Genomic DNA, 20,007 nt, shown 5'->3' on the forward strand with positions numbered 1-20,007 from the left:
AAGATAAGGATTTTTAAAGATAACCACAATACCATTCATATATCTAAAAACTAGTCATTTAAAAAAATAATTTAAAAGTCCCTCAGTGTTTACATTTCCCCAAATGTCTTAAACTTTTCCATTTACATTTATAGGCCCCACCCCATAATTTATTTGTTGAAGAAAACAGATCTTCATTAGAGGTTTCCACATTATAGATTTGCTGATTTCATCTCTGGTGATGTTTAACATGCTCCTCCTAACTTCCATGTGTCCTGTGTAATGGCCCTTGGAGAAAAAGGCTTGATTTGATTGAAGATTTTTGTTTGATTGTTTTTACTTTTTTCTTTTGGCATGACTGTGTCGTAGGAGATATTTTCTTTTGTCAGGAAGTACATGGCATAGGGCTGTTCCTTTACATGTTAAAAACTATGCATGCTCATTGGTTGGCTCTATTATTTTCATAAACAGCTATAAATTTGCTGTTATAATTCTTATCTTTGCTTCATTCATCAATTCTCCTTATCATTTTAGTTATCCTGCAACAGTTTGTATACAAGAGGCAATTTTCAAAATATCCTTCAAAGATGATTAGTGAGGGTATTTCTTTTAATGTCATTATGAACTCAGATTTAAACAGTTAAGGTACAGTTAATATTTTTATCGATAGGTCCTCAGTTCTTCATTTGTGTTCTATAAAGCCCTAGGAGTTCTTGGGCTTTCCTACTTCAGTCAGATGATTTCAGCTTTTTACTATTTTTTGTACTGGGTTTCCCTTAGGCTAAAATAAACACTAAATTAAAGCATCATCTCTCAAATTCCTCTACTAACTTGTAGATCTGATGGGCAAAGTACCAGGTGAAGTTGTCAACCTTAACCAGTGAACAGCTGGTGAATTACAGAATAGGGCCCCCAGTGACTAGGACTCCAGAGAAAACTATTTGAGAACTAGGTGGGATGCAGGTTGAAGGACAGGTGGGGAAGCTCCCTGGTTTCCTTAAGAGGAAGTTTTCTGGAGGCAGCCTGCCAGGGGGCAAGGGCCCAGGTGACTGGAGCTGAATTGGATTCATGAGCCTTATGGATTAAATAATTGTAAAAAAAAAATATATATATATATATATGTGTGTGTGTATATATATATTTACCTGTAGATGGACATAGTATCTTTATTTTATTTATTTATTTTTATATGGTGCTGAGGATCGAACCCAGTGCCTCATATGTGAGAGGAAAATGTTCTGCCACTGAGCCACAACCCTAGACCATGAATTAAATATTCTATTTCTGATTTTTCAATTTATAAGTAATCACAGAATAAGGAACACTTTTTGGTTTTGGTTACTATTTTTCTGTGTTCCTATTTTTGTTTTTTGAGAACTCTCTTTTTTAATCCAAAATGTATTATACCATTAATTTGTGAGGTTTACTTTTGCTGTGTCACTTCATTTATGGAGGCCTTTGACTTGTAATTTTTCAAATCCTGCTTTTGAGCCCGAATGGGGATTTTCTGAAGTCTGCCTTTCTCATTTTTCTCAGCTCTGTATTTGTATCTCTGTGGCATCTATTCATTACTAAGTCTCATATTTACCATCTGCTGACAGTTGTAGAGATGAGCCTGCCTTGTATATGTTATCCTTCCTATTTTCTTAGCATATATGTGTACATAGCTTGTTTTCATTCTTGTTCTTTATTGGACTTGTTTTAAAGATTCTAGTGACAGAGAAACAAACAAAAGGAAATCTAAAAATCCGTATCCAAGCTGGTTCCTAGGTTGGTTTTCCATACTTCCTTCTGTTACTTCTATGCATGATGTTATCTGTCCTTGTTTTTCTTTGAAATGTAGAATTAAAAACTCAGTTTCAGCTATAGTTTTCCAAGGTCATTTCTTCTAAAAAGAACAGTAACAACCTGAATCTGTTTATTATATAAATTAGATAAGGTTCACTTATTGCCCAAAGCCCAGAAAGAGCTTAGTATTACTTGAATGAATAACAATAATATACACTTATTTTCAAAAAGTGAAGAATTGAAACTATTTCCCACTCCAGCTACCAGCCTCCAATCCAGGATCCATCCATCTTTTCTTTGGTGACCTTCTTCACAGCAACTTTAACCTTGAGACCACCCTCTTTTAGAATAGACTTCTTTTCCAGGGTGTGTCTGCTACAGATTTTATGATCAATAAGTAGATTGTCATTTCCTTACTGAGAATTTTATGAGCTAGGAAACTATGGTACTATGGTCCTCGCCTGGTTAAAATTATCTTCTCACAAAATCATTATCTGATAACCCATCTAATCTGTTAAAAAAAAAATACTGCTTTTTGCTTGTAAGACTGTTGGGTCTGGAATTATTATAGTTTCCCTAGTTTTCTTTGGGCTGTGTTTATCTAGTCAATTTCTCATACATTTATTGTCAGCTTTTCTGTGTTCATGTGGTTTATGTAGCTAGATTTTGTGTTTTTATTTTAACCAATCTGATAATTACTATTTTTTAACTAGAAGGTTTAGTCTACTTACTGTTATTTCATGATTATTGATACATTTGAATTTATTTTCCTAATTAGTTTCATGTCTCTAATCTCTGGATTGATTAGCAGTGTTCTTGTTTTTTACATTTTTTCCCTTCTACTGACATGGAAATTACACCCTTAATTTCTACTCTTTTGAAATTGTTGCCCATATCTTCTAACGTGCATATTGAAATTTAATTCTAATATTCATCGACTTTATTATCCTTTAAAATACTTTAAGTCAAGTTACACATACACATGCACACATACCCAACCATGTGCAGTTTTCCAACATTAAAGTTCTGTCCTTTAAAATACACACACAACCATTTTATTGAAACAGTTTCCCCCCAGATTTAGCCAACTGTATTTGCTCACCATTCTTTCTTTTCCTAAAACATCTAAATGCTTAGTGTGTGTTCCTTGCTAATAAATTCTCAGTTTTTGTTTGTCAATAAATGTCTTTTTTTGCCCTTTTTCTTGAGAGGGAGTTTTGCCAAATGTAGAAGTCTAAGTTGAGAGCTTATTCCCAGCATTTTGCTTACTTTCCTTTATTTTCTGTCTTCCAGTGTTCTTATTGAAAAAACACCTGTTGGTTTGTTGGGGTTTTTGTTTTGTTTTTTGTTCTTCCTTTGTAAGTTATGTTCTTTTTCATCTGGCCACTTTTTTGAGATATCTTCATTTTTTAGTCTTACAATAACATACCATGGTTTGGGTTTAATTTTAGTTATTTGACTTGAAGTGAGTCTAAAAATGTGCATATTTTATCAGTTTTTAAAAAATTCTCAGCCATCATCATATATTATCTCTCCCCATTTCCTTAAATTTACTTCTTTTGGAAATTTAATTAGATGTATTTTAGACCTTCTTATTCTATTTTCTATATCTTATAATTCCTTTGATAGGTCTCATTTTTATATAATATTCATTTATTTATTTAGGTACCAATGATTGAACCCACGAGTGCTTTACGACTGTACTACATTCCCAGCTCTTTTTGTTTGTTTTTAGAGGGTCTCATTGAGTAACTGAGGCTGGCCTCAAAGCTGAGATCTTCCTGACTCAGCTGCCCAAGTCACTGGGTCTGTAGGTGTGTGCCACTGCGCTCAGCTCTATTTTATTCCTGATCTACTTTTCAGTTCACTAATTGTCACCTCACCCATGCCTAACCTGCTCTTTAATTTATTCTTCAGTTCGTTTTTAGAACATGTTGATGTATTATTTACATAAAATGAACCATACATATTTACAGTTTAAAATTTAATACGTTTTGACATCTGTATGGGTATACAGGACCCAGAAATAATCACCACAATCCAGCTAATGGGCATATCTGTCTCCCTTCCAGTTCTCTTCCTACTGCTTTGTAATTCTTTCCTCCTTCCTCTTTGAGCCCTATGCCTATATCCTTAGGTAACTACTGATAATGCTTTTTGTCCATGTTTAGAATAGAATTTTATATAGTAAAATCAGCTCTTTAAACAAAACACTAAGCTTGTTATAATTTGGATTACATAAAAAGCATGAATTATATCCCCAAAGATGCGCGAGGGCTGCCTTGGTAATTTAGAATCCTTAGGGGACAGTAATCCTTACTGTTTGCTTTGTAGGATACATTGTTTTCTAGTTTATCTTTTCACACAGGTGTAGCCCTACTTGGTCATGGCTTTACCTCAGGAGCTTCTCGTTTTACAGAATTCTTGATTTTATTCCCCCTAAGTCATTAAAACGAAAGCTCTGTGTCATTATCCACAGATGTTCTCAGGAGAACTGCCACCATTATTAATCCCTCAGGCCCTCCAAGTTTGTGTTCCCTATTATCTTTGACTTCTGGCAAAATAATTACATGTACCTTATTGAAATTTCAGTCATGTATCTTTAAAAAACATTTTTTAATATTTTATTTGTTTTGTTTTATGGCGGGAGGAAATTTTAAAATAATGTATAGTCCATCTTATTTCAGAAGTTGAATTCCTTAGCTTAGGAACAGCATCCAAGACAAAAGAAACTAGTGCTTGACTGGCTGCATCACAGTTTTAGGGGGCTATTCATTAAAAAATTGGATGGCCCTGTTTTACCTCAAACCTATAGAATTAGAATCTTCCTTTGGGTGTGAGGCCCAGCAACCTGAAGGTTTAAAGCCCCTCATGCAGTTTATATCCTCCTTGTGTGCCATTACACTTGTAATAGTACAGAGTCCTCAATAAAATCTTCTACACCCTCAGATCATCAGTGATATTGATGTCTTCAACTAGAGAGACAACTTATACTTGCCTACAGTTCAACATTTCCACATTGTATGGACAGTTTTGAGGTTTGTTAAATGCAGAATTTAAATTTCAGATTCATTTTCCCATGTAGTCTTTGTTGTCCAAAACCATTAGCTGCAGTGTGTATTCCTGAGGAGCTGAATAACAAGCAAAAAACCATCCTCTTTGGCACACCCCCTCGAACAGAACCTGCGCATCTGCTGGCCCCTCGCTGAAACATGAAGTGTGATTTTGACTGTGGAAGCCCACGGTCCAGAAGCCTGTGGCGGTGGCCCTCTGCAAGCTGCAGCTGTCCCCGCTTTCCTGGCCCTCCCCACTCTATGCGGTTTTCTGCCTCATTCATCACACCAACACTATAATGTGAGGTGATTGTTCACATAGTATATTTAGCATCAGACCTTTCTCTGACTTGCAGTATGCTAATGTTATTCATCAGATGCCAGCTCTGCAGCTGTTGCCTTTTTTGAGGGCCTGTCCAATTGCACTTGTCTGAAGCTGCCTGGGTGTGAAGGCCTTAGGTGGAATCTTCAGTTACAGCACTAAGAGGTCATCGATGAAGTCGCCTTGATCCAGTGTTTATTAGGCACAGGGCACTGTGTGAAAGAGGCCTGTGGGCCATTTTAATTAAGCCAGTGGCTCCTGATCCTGCTTTTTTAATTCAACAAGTAAACAGAGGTGATTCCTTATGTTGCCTGTCATCGCAGCAGCACAAGAGCATTGACTACAAAGTGATCATAAAGATCTGGCATCATGAGAGAGCTGTTTGACATCTAGTCCATGAGCAAGTAGATTTAACAATATTAATTTGCCTTGGTGTGAAGGGTTTTTAAGGATTTATTTGTTATTTTTATATTTTCTTTAATCACCTGGCTTCAAGTCCTTTAAGATAGTCATAAGAACATCTATTTAGTTTTACATCATACTGGGTTTTAGGGATTTTACAAAATTGTTTTCAGACTGAATGCAGAGGTGCTTGCCTATAATCCAGCAACTCCAGAGAGTGAGACAGAGGATTGCAGTTTTAAAGTCTGAGCAACTTCACGAGACCCGGTCTCAAAATAACATATTAAAAAGGTCTGTGCCATACAAACAAAGATGTTGTGTCCGCTGAAAACTAAAAATATTAAAATTCTCTCTCTCTCTCTCTCTCTCTCTCTCTCTCTCTCTCTCTCTCTTTAAAAAAATAAAAATAAATAAAGCAAATCTTTTGGAGCTGGGGATGTGGCTCAAGCGGTAGCGCGCTCGCCTGGCATGCATGCGGCCCGGGTTCGATCCTCAGCACCACATACAAACAAAGATGTTGTGTCCACCGAAAACTAAAAAATAAATATTAAAAAAGTTCTTTCTCTCACTCTCTTAAAAAAAAAAAAATGGTCTGTGCATGTAGCTCAGTGGCAGAGTACTTGCCTCACATGACCAAAGTCTTGCATTCAATCCCCAGTACCACCCACAAAATAATTATTTTTCCTTTCATCACTACTTAGTCATTATGATCCCTACCCCAGGGAAAGAAGAGAAAATGGCTAAATGCACAGAAAGAGATCAATAACAAATACCTGTTTATTGATTAACTCTGAATGTCTCCTTATTACTTGATGGTAATTTTACCCAGCAGGGAGTAAAAATGTGTTAGAAATCTAGTGACTTATTTTTCTCTCCTCGTGTTCTTTTTATTTTTTCTTCAAGGGTTTACTAAGTGCCTTTCATGGAACTGTTTTGAGGATTGAGAATATATCAGTGAATTCAATCTTGCCTTTGTGGATTTTACTTTTTAGTTTAAGACGCAAAACAAAATAATAGGCCAAATTATGTAGGTATTTATGGTTCCTAGAAAATATTTTGAATTTTATTCTAAGTATAATAAAAAGTTATTGGCTGGTTGGGAAAAGACAATGACAGAATCTGGTTTGTCTTTCAAAAGCCTTGCTCAGGGCTAGGGTTGTGGCGTAGTGGTAGAGTGATTGCCTGGCATGTGTAAGGCACTGGATTCCATTTTTAGCACCACATAGAAATAAATAAATTAAATGAAGGTTCATCGACAACTAAATACATTTTAAATAAATAAATAAAAGCCTCACAGCCTACCAGGTAAAGATTAGATTGTAAGGGTGAGGTGATTATTAAGACAAGATCAGTAAGTGACAGATATTAGTGGCTTAGCATGGTAGTAAATGAGATACAGGTTGGAACTTGTAGGAATTGCTGACAATGAGTTGTAGGTTGTGAAAAATGGGGTCAAGGATGATCCTCACTTTTTGACCTGAGTAGGCCAGCCTGTGTTTTCCCACCCCATTTACTGAGATGGGAAAAGCAGGTTTAGAGTGGAAGGTTGAAGAATTAAGAGGGCATGTAATGTTTGGAAGACCTATTAGATACCAAGATGGAGATACTCACTTATTCAGTTGGAATTCTAGTCAAAAGTCAGGGTAGGTATGTGTGTGGAGCCTACAGTCTGTAAATAAGGAGAAAAGTCAGGGAGAAAATGAGATCACCTAGCAGCTGAGCATAAATGGTGAAGGCAAGTGTGCTGTGCTACTTTGGCTTGAGACACTCCAACATTTAGATCACAGGAAGAGGAGGAGAGCCTGCAGAGGAACCCAAAGAGGGAAAGGGAAAAAAATTTCTTGAAGGATAGAATGGTCAACTGTTGATAGGGATAAATAGGTAAAGTAAGATGAGAATGGAGAATTAGCCACTGAATTGAATAAGGTGGAGGTGGTCATTTGTGTTGGTGGAGGGGTAGAACCCCAAATCTGATTAGAGCGAGTTGAAGAGTGGGAAATAAGGAAGTAGTGACAGTTGGATCAAAAATGTCTCCTTGAAGGAGTCTTGCTGTTAAGGGGAGCAGAGATAAGGAGAAGGAGCTGTGGAAGTTAATGAGAAGGGAGGGTCTTCTGTTGTTTTTAATGCCATCCATGCTTTGTAACAATAGAAGGCAAAGTATATGGGCACAAATGTGAGTAGCCTGGCAGATTTGACACTAGGAAATGGAAGTTCTCTTATGATTGCTTATTTTCTTGGTGAAATTAGATAAAATCATGAGCTGAAAGTGAGAGTGGTAGGAGAAAGGGAAATGCTTAGCATTTCAGATATTGTTAGAATGATATAAAAGTGTAATCTCAGAAATACCCAGTATTCCTATGAATGTTCTGCTAAAAAGAACCAAAATAGGAATAGTTCAAGCCAAAATCACTAAGCATAGTCAAGGAGCTTCCTGATTTGTTCAGGAAATGCATAAAGGGCACTTGATAAATCTTAATTTTTAATTTTTTGGAATAACTAATAATAAACAAAAGGAATATATGGGTAAGCAACAAAGATTTCCTTCCCTGCTTGTCCTCCCATCTAATTTCTTTTCCTGGAGTGTGTTTAAAATAACCCTTGTGTCTATGTCCAAAAATATTTTATTGATCCATTTTTTAAAGGTTAAATATGTGCTAAGAATTTTTTATATCCTTACTGAAATGAAATAAACATTTTAAATTACTAATATGCATTTATCCTCTTTAATTTGTATAAAAATCATTTCTAAAAAAGAGCAAGAAGAAGCATCTGTTTTAATACTAACTTCACAATGTTGGCAGCCATCTGGCAGAAGTCTTATTTGTTAGATTTTTCTTAAGAAACGTGTGTGTTTAACAATGTTCTTTTTCCATCTTTGTCTTCACAGCTGATCTCGCATCTTTAATGGACCAAACATATGAGAGAAAGTTGCCTGTTAGTTCTTTAACAATCTCACGGGTAAGAACATTTAAACTCTTTTTCCCCCCTAAAGAAAAAAGAAGGAAGAATGTAAGAAATATTCTTTATGGTAGATAAGGCTGTGTGAAGAAAGAATATGCCTCATAGTTTCACACTTTTTCAGTAGTGTGGTGTGTTTTTATAGACTTAATAGATATTTTATGGTATAATAGCAATTTTGTTTGGGGCTGAAATAAAAGGTAACAAATTTTCTAGTTGCCAGTGTTAGTAATCACTATTTTGTATCTTATTTATTTTAATTTTCTCAAGGTACAATTTTCAGCTGTCTGATACCATGATTTTTTTAAGTCAATATGCTTTTCAAAATAATACTATGCACTTGTTGGTATTAGAAGTATTTCTGGTAGCTGAGAAAGTCTTTAGAAGAATAAATACTAGCCAGGTGCAGTGGTGCACACCTGTAATTTCAGTGGCTTGAAAGGCTGAGGCAAAAGGATTGTAAGTTTAAAGCCAGACTCAGCCTTAGTGAGGCCTTGGGCAACTCAGCAAGACTCTGTCTGTAAATAAAATACAAACTATAAATAAATATAAAAAATATAAAATATAAATTAAAAAGACTAGGGGTATGGCTCAGTGGTTAAGTGCCCCTGTATTCAGTCCCCAGTACCAATGTTAAACTGCTGCAAGGCAGTGGATAATAGAATATTACTGGCTAGGAATCAGAAATAGTAATTGAAATTAATAGTGACCATTACTGAGCACCTTCTATGCCAGTTATTTATTAGTTTCTTTTTTTTCCTCCACATTTTTAATTGGTGCATTATAGTTGTATGTGATGGTGAAATTTGTTATTACATATTTATACATACACAAGGATAACGATATAATTTGGCCTATTTCCCTTTCCCTCCCTTCTTCCCTCCCCCTCGCCCTTTTCCTCTACTCTACTCATCTCCCTTCAATTTTCATGATATTCTCCCCATCCGTATCTTTATTTTCCTTTCTCCTCTCTAACTTCCACCTGTGAGAGAAAACATATGACCTTGACCTTCTGAGTTTGGCTTATTTTGCTCAATATAATGTTTTTAAGTTCCATCCATTTTCCTGCACATGACATAATTTCATTTTTATTTATGATTGAATAAAAATCCATTGTGTATATATGCCACATTTTCTTTATCCATTCATGCATTGATGGACACCTAGGCTGATTTCATAGCTTGGCTATTGTAAATTGTGCTGCTATAAACATGGGTATATAGGTATCACTGTAATATAATGACCTTAATTCTTCAGGATAAGTACCAAAAAGTGGTATAGCTGGGTCATGTGGTGGTTTCATTCTGGTTTTTTTTCTTTCTTTTTTTTTTTTTTTTTTTTTGTTCTTAGACATACATGACAATAGGATGTATTTTGATATATTTTACATACATGGAGTATAACTTATTCTAATTAGGATCCCATTCTTGTGTTTGGGCATGATGTGGAGTTACACTGGTCATGTATTCATATCTGAACATAGGAAAGTTATGTCTGATTCATTCTATTGCCTTTCTTATTTCCATCCCACTCCCTTCCCTTCATTAATTCCCCTTTGTTTAATCCAGTGAACTTCTATTCTTCCCTCCCCCCACCTCATATATCGGAGAGATATATTCTTCCTTTAGCATGACAGTCTCCAGTTTCATCCATTTACCAGCAAATGCCAGGATTTTATTCTTCTCACTGGCTGAGTAATATTTCATTGTGTATATACACCACATTTTCTTTATTCATTTATCTGTAGATTGGTCCCATAGCTTAGCTATTATGAATTGAGTAGCTATAAAATTGATGTGCTGCGTCACTGCAGTTTGCTGATTTTAAGTCCTTTGGGTATATGATAAGAAGTGGCATAACTGGTTCAAATGATGGTTCCATCCTAAGTTTTCTGAGGATCCATTCCTGGTCCTTTGAGGAATCTCCATAGTTGCTAATTTATAATTCCACCAACAGTGTGAATGTGTTCCTTTTCTCCACATTCTCTTCAGCATGCATCATTGTTTGTTGTTTGTTCTTTGGTATGAGGGATTGATCTCAGGGGCGCTTCACCACTGAACTTAGTCTCCAGTCCTTTATTTTTTTTTTTTTTTTTAATTTTGAGACAGGGTCTTGCTGAGTTACTGAGGCTGGCTTTGAACTCAAAGTCCTCCTGCCTCAGCCTTCTGAGTCACTGGATTACAGTTGTGTTCCACTGCTCCCTGCTATTTGTATTCTTGATGGCTACCATTCTCACTGGAATAAGATGAAAATCTCAGTGTAGTTTTGGTTTGCATTTCCCTAATTGATAATGATGTTGAACATTTCTTCATACATTAGCCATTTGTATTTCTTTATTTGTATCCTTTGCTGGGCAGAAGCTTTTAAAATTTTTTGATACCATCTCATTTATTAACTCTTGGCTTTATTTCCTGAACTCTAGGGGTCCTTAAAAGGAAGTTTTGTATTAGTTTCTTAAAATACATTTTTTTGTTAATTCTTGCAGCATTATGTTTACTTAAGATAGAGTGGTTTAATAACCTTTTCAAGTTCACATAGCTTATAGTGAAAAGTTGGGATTCAAACCCAGCTACCTGTGATATCAAAGTTTTTCTTTGTTGCTTTTCTCAAATACATCTGGTCTTATCTAGATCACACATTCACTTTGTAATATTGGGCAATGGGGTTCCTCTCAATATTGTTTCCAGTATGAGGATAGTAGGATCTTCCTTGGAGGGATCCTATGATGCAAAAATGAGATCTTGTGAAAGCTTTCAATTCAGCTTGTCATAATTTAAAATTTTTGGACTTATAATTGACATTTTAGAGGAGAACTGAAAGATTATTGGTTCATTCCTGATGTGATGTTTAAAACTTTTGTGGACTGTTATACCTGGTATTAGTTTAGATAACACTTTAAGATTTAGAGAATTTCACATACATTTTCTCATTGGAGCTTCATACTCTTTAGGGCCAGAGCTTTTATCCTATTTCTACAGATGGAGCAACTAAGCCCCAGAGGGGCTGTGCCATCTGTTTATGCCACACAGAAAGCTACCAGAGAGCTGATTTTCAGGCTCAGGGCCTGTGTTTGTACCACTTTTCATCTGTACCTTAATGGATTTCTAAATCATATCCACAAGTCTCATTTATTTTTAGAAAGTCTCCCCACTTTTACTCCTCCTCTTCATGAAGTTTTAATTATATTCACAACATGCCTCTGATTTTCTAAAATGGAATCCATCCTTGCAATAATTTTTTTCTATTTGTTTATTTGTATTATAGTTAAGGAGCATACTCAAACATTTTATGGTTTGAAGAAAGACTTTGTTAGAGGAATCATAAGTTGACTACCCTATAGCAGAATTTGAATCAGAGTAAGAAGAATGTTTAGAAAATAAGTTCTCTAAGATTTTTATGTTCTGGGCAATATTGCTTTCAGCCATTAGTGTCTTCATTCTTTTAGCCAAATGTTCCCTTTATTGGGAACTTAGGACATAGAGATAAGATCAGGATTTGAAGATAAAAGGTGATGACTACTTATGGTGATAGTGGAACAAGCTCTCTCCTTGTTCTGAACAAGTTCAGCTTTGACTTTCAATCAGTTATTTTTTTAAATTTTTAACGAATTTTAAACAATATTTTTAATTGTAGATGGACATGATACTTTTATTTTATTTATTTTTATGTGGTGCAGAAGATTGAACCCAGTGCCTCACACGGGCTAGTCAAGCACTTTACCACTGAGCTACAACCCCAGCTTTCAATCAGTTTTTCTCACCAAGGTTGTTCTATACATAGAAAATTAGAAGCTAATATATATTGTCTATATTGACATAAAAGGATTTCAAGGATGGAGCCCTGCCAAATGAGCATTGTTTCAGTAAAACAGATGTCCTGTCCTTTTTAAGGTCAGTGTGAAATACGAATATATGTCATAATTTGTATTCAGCCAAGGATTTCTTTTTCTCTTTTAGTTTGTGGACAACATTTCATCTCGAGAAGAGATAGATCATGCAGAATATTACCTTTACAAGTAAGTTTTCCATTTCATTTCGCTGTGTGTTCTCATGCCCTCTGCCACTGAACTACTCCTAATCCCTATACCCCCTTTTAACAAAAAAAGATGATATGTTTCATATATAATATTTGACCTCTTGATATTTAGGTATATGTTTTAGAGACCTTATCAGTAAATAGAAAGTTTTCTCTCTTTTTCTTTTTTTATTTGCATCTGTATTATAGTCATATTTAAAAAAAAAAAAATATATATATATATATATGAAATTGAATCCAGGGGCATTTTATCACTGAGCTACATTCCTAGCCCTTTTTATTTTATGTTTTGAGGCAGTCTCACTAAGTTGCTGAGGATCTCACTAAGTTATTGATGCTAGCCTCAAACTTGTAGTCCTTCTGCCTTAACTCCCTAGTCACTAGGATCACATATATTATTTAAACTAGTTTCATATAAAAAAAGAGATTATTCTCTTTTGTAGTGCTGAAATTAATAACCTCACACACATATAATATTGCACATAATTCTCATGAGCAAATTCATTTATAATTTCAGTAGCTATTACCAAATTGCATTTCACTGAGGTTTTACCAGTTTACAGTCCTACCAGCAATGTATGAGAGGTGTCTATATTTATACCTTGGCCAACAGAATAGTATTTTCACACTTGGTTTTTGGCCAATCTCCTTGGTGAAATTTTTTATTTATATGAACAGGTTGACTGTTTCTTATCTGAAATGCTCGTGGACTAAAAGTATTTCAAATTTTGAGTTTTTCAGATTTCAAAATATATGCATAGACTCTACTGGCTGAGCAATCTCTAATTTGAATATCCAAATCTAAAGTGCTCCAAAACTATTTTCAGATTTCAGGTTTTCGAATTAGAAATATTCAACCTGTATATATCATCTCTCCTTTTTTTTTTTTAACAGATTAATATATACTCTGTATAGCTATTGGTCACCTGTTTTTAATTAACTGTATATGCTTAGATATTTCCTACATTGCTCCCACCTGTCAAAATGATACCTTACAACTAGATTTTTATTGTGATTCCTATTTTAAAATCTAATTTATTATTTGTTTCAATTCTTAGATTCCAAAAATAGACTCAGATTGAAATTTAAAATATTTCCAGTAAGCTTTTGATTAGTTTTCTTTTTTTCCCCCTGGTTTTTTGGTTTTGGGGTTTTTTTTGTACTGGGGATTGAACTCAGCCACTGAGCTACATCCCCAGCCCTATTTTGTATTTTATTTGGAGACAGGGTCTTGCTGAGTTGCTTAGCCCCTCACTTTGGCTGAGGCTGGTTTTGAACTTGTGATCCTTCTGAGCTGCTGGGATTACAGGTGTTCACCCCTGTGCCCAGCTCCCTTTTGTTTTGTTTTGTTTTGATTAAAAGAATTTTGTTATTTGTATCTAGGTATATTTTTTAAAGTTTACTGTTTTAGTGAAAATTTATTCAATTTTCTTTTTTCAGTTTTGCTAAATAATCATGAGACTTCTTTTTCTAAAAAATATTTAAATTTGAATTGTAGTTGGACACAATACCTTTATTTTATTTATTTATTTTTATGTGGTGCTGAGGAGTGAACCCAGGGCCTTGCACGTGTTAGGTGAGTGCTCTACCACTGAGCCACAATCCCAGCCCCTTCTTTTTTATTTATGAGTTGATATTTTATGTTTAAATCAAGTGTCCTAGATTCCACAAATTAAGAAACATTTATTTTAAATCTAAGATTACCTTTAGCTATATCCTAAGTTTAAATTTTAAGTCCTAACATCATAGTTGCAAGTGCTCTCGTATCCTTCATTAAGGTAAACATACATACATGAAGCCAGGCCCAGTGCATAGAGGTGAAATACCAGCAGCTCAGGAGATTGAGGCAGGAGGATTTCAACTTCAAACCCAGCCTCAGCAACTTACCATGATCCTAAGCAATTTAGTGAGACCTTGCCTCAAAATAAGATTAAAAGAATGGGTAGAGGATGTGGCTCAGTGTTTAAGCAATACTGGGCCCCCCCCCCACCTCCAAAAATAAATAAATAAATAAATATTTTATATATATATATATATGGATCCCTTGATGTGAGTGAGCCCTGCCTCCTTTAGTGGCTCTTTGGGACTGTAGTGCTGTATTGTAGTTACTTTTATCCATGATGAAGGGAATATTTGGACTGCCATTTGTGCAGTTCTCATTCTTTTGCTTTGTTTGCCACACAATGCAGAAAATGGTTTTAGTTTCTTAATAGAATTATTAGAATTCTGTCCTATGAGACATAGTGCCATAGTCTTGGAAGAAATATTTTTCAAATTTACAGGTACTTCTGTAACATGTAATTGATTTCAATAATTCAGCATTTATCGTATATTTATTGAGCACTTATTTTGTACCCAGCTCTGTTCAAGTTTCTGAGCATATGGTGATGAATAAGTTAGACCCTACCCATCTTCATATACTACAGTATATCCCCAAGACTTTTCAGGATTAACTCTTCACATGATGTCCAGCTTTGTGTGACTCATAATATTACTGAAAGATTTATAAAATCACTATTTCTTGTTTCCATATAGTTCATATAGTGGACTCTTATCTATCATAAATCTGAGCCATTATTTGATATAACATCCCATCTGTTGCTTAATCAGAAATAACATTCTAGCTGTGACATTACTTTTTTTAAAAAAAAAAAGTTCTGTTCCCTTCCCTTTCATTACCAAGAAAATACACTCTGTTTTTCCTACTCCCTTTTTTAAAGAAGTAAATGTTTTCATGGCTTCATGTGTACTGTTGTGTTTGTATGAGAATAGGTAAAACTCTACAAAGTTGTGTGTAATGGAGGTTGGCTAGGTTTACTCACTAAGTACCTTACTCCTGCTTCCCAGCCTTAGAGAATGTATACAACATACTTATGTCTCAGAAAAATTAAAAATTATAAATTACATAACTTTCTTCTCTCGTTAAAGTCAGGGGTGTTGATTCTGAAGACACCAGGGACCAATTGTTCTGTAGTACTTTCACCAATTAGGTCTCCAGTGTTTGTGATGCCTAACAGGCCTATATAGTATAACTTTAGACATCTCAGGTAAACTTAAAACCATGGGTCTAGAGTAAGGAAATAGAGAGCAACTTCTGATCCTAGACAACTCAGGGCTTCTTGCTGGCCTACCTTTAGAATTTCTCATTTTCCAGGCAGTACCATCATTTACAGTAAATGTAGCAGGACATTTGCATTGGCTCAGCTTCTCTACAGCAGCCTGTAGACACGGGCTCTTCTCACAGAGTATAACTGCCACATCTTCTCATCTTCTAATGGTCAAATCTCCCCAAGTATTATGGAGAGTATTAGACCCAAAGAAGTTGAAAATCTTGACTGATCAGTGGAGAGCTGATTGAACTTCTGGAGTTATATCAGGTGCATGAGTGCATTAGCCAGCTTTTTGTTGCTGCAACCAAAATACCTGATAAGAACAACTTAGAGGAGGGAAAGTTTATTTTGGCTCACAGTTTCAGAGGTCTCAATCCATGGTTAACTGACTCCATTGCTCTGGGGCCAAGGTGAGACAGAACATCATGGCAGAAGGGGATGGTGGAGGAAAGCTGCTTAGATCATGGTAGCCAGGAAGCAGAGCTGGGGGGCGCGGGAGGGGGAGGTCAGGGACATGATAGAATCCCTTAGGGCATGCCCCCTATGGCCTCCTTCAACTAACTACAATCCACCTGCCTATAGTTAACCACCCAGTATTCCAAATTTTAATCCGTCAAATGAATTAACCACTAAATAGGTTACAGTTCTCATTATTGCCTAAAAGCCTCACTTCTGAGCCTTTTGCAGTGGGGATTGTACTTTCAAAACATGAACTTTGAAGTGGACATTTCTAGATCGAAATCATAACAGCAAGTGAGCAGTTCAAAGTTGCAGTAGTTCATGGTGCTGCTGGTACATGCCACCTATCCCAGAAAGAATTTGCATGTTTGAGTCTCCAGAAGTACACAATTTTGAAAGTTTAGGGATTTGAACATTAAAGAGCACCAGGGATTTTAAAGGAGGGATAGAAAGGCTACTTTGGAAACAGCAAGAGAGAAAACAAACATCCAGACACTCTAGTGGGGTGTGCCCTATTCTCTAGGGGCCAGCAACCCTATGATCAGCCAATATCCTGCTATTTGTGAACAGAAAATGACAACACCAAGGGAAGGGAGATGAAGCTCTAAACCAACAGTAACGTGAATTAAAGATAATTGAGGCAATTAATGCAGGAAACTACCTAAGTTGACCAAACAAGGAAAAAAACAGTTGCTAATATACTACACATCAAAAAGGAAAAGAAACCAAGATCCAAACACTGAAAAGGTTCAAGTGAAGTGAAGTAAAATATGAACGCCAAGAAAACAAGGCAGGCTAAGAATGGTTTAGATTGGGTTGTAACAAATACAGAAATGTTAATTAAAATAAGACAATAAAATTGAACAAAATAAATAAGACAAAATAGAAAGCGCTTGAGCCAGATACTTATACAATATGGATGGTTTAGGCTGGGAGGTTGGAGGAAGGCAAGGAGCTACTCTTGCCTAGGTATTCTTAGCAGGTTAAATGAGGCCTGGAGGGAGGTTCAGCCAGGCCATGCTGCCGCATGCCCTTTGCTTCTGCCAGAGAAACTGTGCCTCCAGCTGTTTTATGTTTTGGGATCTAACGAGAAAATTTAGAGAGGTCTGCATACTTGGATAAGAATAAAATTGTATATTCGTTTTCACAAACCTCTTGGTAATATTTAGCATTCCCTTCAGTTAAGAATATATATAACAGATCACTGTACTATTGGCAGCATCTGTACCTTTCTCACCAATAAAAATCGTTTTTTTTTCATTTCGCTTATTATATTTGTTGCATATATCTTAAACCATGCTCATCGCAGCTTCAAAATTATGTTAGTAATTAAACCTGCTGCTGGCTAGTGTTTCATGCATTAATGAAGCAGCACATATGTTACCTTATCTTGAGAATTTCTCAATATCTTGATGATTGTACCTCGATATAATTGGGTTCAGTTGTGAGAAGCCAATTCTGAGAATGGATCCTTAGGCTTCCCAGATTGCCAGAGGGTTTTAGACACACAAAAATGTCAAGGATCTTACTGGGAGCTCCTATTTGAAAACAGATTCCTTTGCCTATTCCTACTTCTTTCCCCAGGCCTTTTAAGGTATTGTAGGTCTTTGTTTTCTTTTCATACAAAGATTTTTTTGTATATTTTCATCTGGACCTTATAGAGGAAGACAAGCATGTGACTGAGAAGATCTATCTTCCAAATGAAAATTTAGATACAGCCAGTCACCTGAGCTTCCCCAAAGGAGTGGGAGGAAGGTGTGGGGTGGGAGAAGAAGGCCCAAGAGACACTGTCTTCAGGAGATCAGGGCTGGGCTAGGCAGGGGCAAAAACGGGTCTGCTTTATTGCAGTGTGGGGATGATGTAAGAAACCAGGCTGCTTCCCAGCAGCAAAAGCAGCAGTAGAGAAGGTTCTGGGTCATGAGAAAGCTAAGACGACAGGTCACTGACAGAACTGACTGGTCATCTGATTGGTGGGATATAAGAAGTTGATTGCATTTGTTTTATTTAATAAGAGATTTGTTTAAAAATGTCTTATGTTGATTTTAAAAACAGTCAAGTAAAACATTTTCTTTCTAGGTGAAGGATTTTTATTTTCTACCCACTTGCCTTCTCATTGGCATCTGAAAGAAAATAGGGCTTCCTACCTTTGCTTTACTGTAATTTATAGCATTCTTAAGAATTAGATCAGCATCTTTATTTACCAAGACAAACCTTTCTCACCAATAAAAATCATTTTTTTAATATCGCTTATTACATTTGTTTCACGTATTACATATGTGCAATCTTGGATTGCACATATCTGAGACATATAGATTGCATATGCCATCTGTAGAGGCTGTGAATGTCAGTCAGCCACTGCCTGCCCTGAGCAAAGAAGGGGACCATGTACAATTAGTGGGGCAATTCTGTGAAAACATTGCAGTGTTTTCCTAGTGCAAGGTTTTATCATGAAGGAATCTAGGTGGAGCTATAATTTCTTTAAAGAAAACCGAGGCAGAAGGGATTCCAGAGAGACCTTAACATAAAGTGTGGAGCAAGAAGAAATCAGAATTACAGGATAAAAGAAATCCCTTGTATTTCTTGTAGTCTGTGTGGTATTATTGTTTGTTCCTCGAGAACCATAGTCTTAGCTTTTCCTCCTTTGGGTGCCTATCTATGTAGGGGTCAATGTTATTTTACAGTGAGCTTATATGTAGAATTTCATATAATGGGAACTTCTTTTACCATTTTGTGGAGAACATCTTTTATGGACCACTAGTTTGTAGTTCTGAGCTCAGCTCCATCCCTGTAGTTGTCTACATAGTGACAAGTGAGTGGGAGGCAGGCTCTGGCCTCCATTTTCAGAAGGTAAAACTGCATGTCATTGGGAATATTGTGCCATCAGTAAAAGCCATTATTTTTATGGTTATAACAAACTGTAACAATTCCTAATTTAGGATTTGATTACCACACTAATGGAATGCAAACTCAAGCCATAAAAATTCCTCCTTTACATTTGCTATCCTCTTCACTGAGAATGTTTGCAAATTGCCTTTTTAAAGGTTTATTTAGGCTTTTGAATCATTTTGGGACAATGGTAGTTTACGGAGGCATGAAATTAAACTTTTTCCTGTTACTATTAGAGCATCAGTAATCAGATTTGATCATTTAATCTGCAACATAATAGTCATTCCTGAAAGATAAGTGATAGAAATTTCCGATGAATATAACATTCTCTCTTTATTGAGAACTTAATACTCTTTGAAGTAGCCTTTTGTTTTTCAGCAAAGATGTGGAGATTGTTGATTTACTTGTCATACAATAAGAAAAGATTGTTGCAGCGCTCCAGGGGAAGCTGTGCTTTTCTCAGAGTGCAGTTCCCTATGTTGTCACGGAGAGTGGCATGCCACCCAGTAATGAGAAGAAGTCTCAGTTGCGTGGCAGGCTGTGTGCTGCCAACACATTCATCCACACTGTACTTTGGCCTCAAGCATCTTTCATCAGTTGCTTAGCTGACCTGGCAGATACCAGGCGTCCCTGGTTGGAGACGGATGGCAGGTCAGGAACAGCTGGGGTGAGGCAGATGGCAGCCTGCGTGTCTCCAGGTCCTGGGTTGGCAGCCAGCCTGCAAAGGAAGGATCAAAATAGCTTCATTTTTCAATAAGCAAAAATACCCTTGGTTCCTTGGAAGGCAAGGGTACCACCCCAGGCCTGTGCTGTAAGAATCTATTTCTGCCTGTAAGAGAGAAGAAGGAACGCGTACAAGTTTGTACAGTACTAATTTTCCTTTGAGGGCACAGAGATTGTGCTTTACAGTATTAAAAGACAACATTAAAATTTTCTATTAGAATATATCCAGTCTCATTTTGCTTAAGCATTTTGTTTAAGAAAAGAGTAGAAGCCTAAAGGAAGGAAAACAACC

At 36.2% G+C, this 20,007-nt stretch overlaps 1 protein-coding gene across 1 annotated transcript in view; it reads left to right on the forward strand.

The window, feature by feature from the left end:
- Mrps27 (mitochondrial ribosomal protein S27) overlaps positions 1–20,007 on the forward strand; it is an 89,581-nt gene that overhangs the window by 12,164 nt on the left and 57,410 nt on the right. The window contains exons 3-4 of the mRNA XM_005328964.5: positions 8,432–8,502; positions 12,459–12,517. Coding sequence (XP_005329021.3) covers positions 8,432–8,502; positions 12,459–12,517 — 130 coding nt within the window. The remainder of the gene's footprint in view (positions 1–8,431; positions 8,503–12,458; positions 12,518–20,007) is intronic.

This window comes from Ictidomys tridecemlineatus, chromosome 1 (genome assembly GCF_052094955.1).
Source record: "Ictidomys tridecemlineatus isolate mIctTri1 chromosome 1, mIctTri1.hap1, whole genome shotgun sequence".
NCBI classification, from domain to species: domain Eukaryota; kingdom Metazoa; phylum Chordata; class Mammalia; order Rodentia; family Sciuridae; genus Ictidomys; species Ictidomys tridecemlineatus.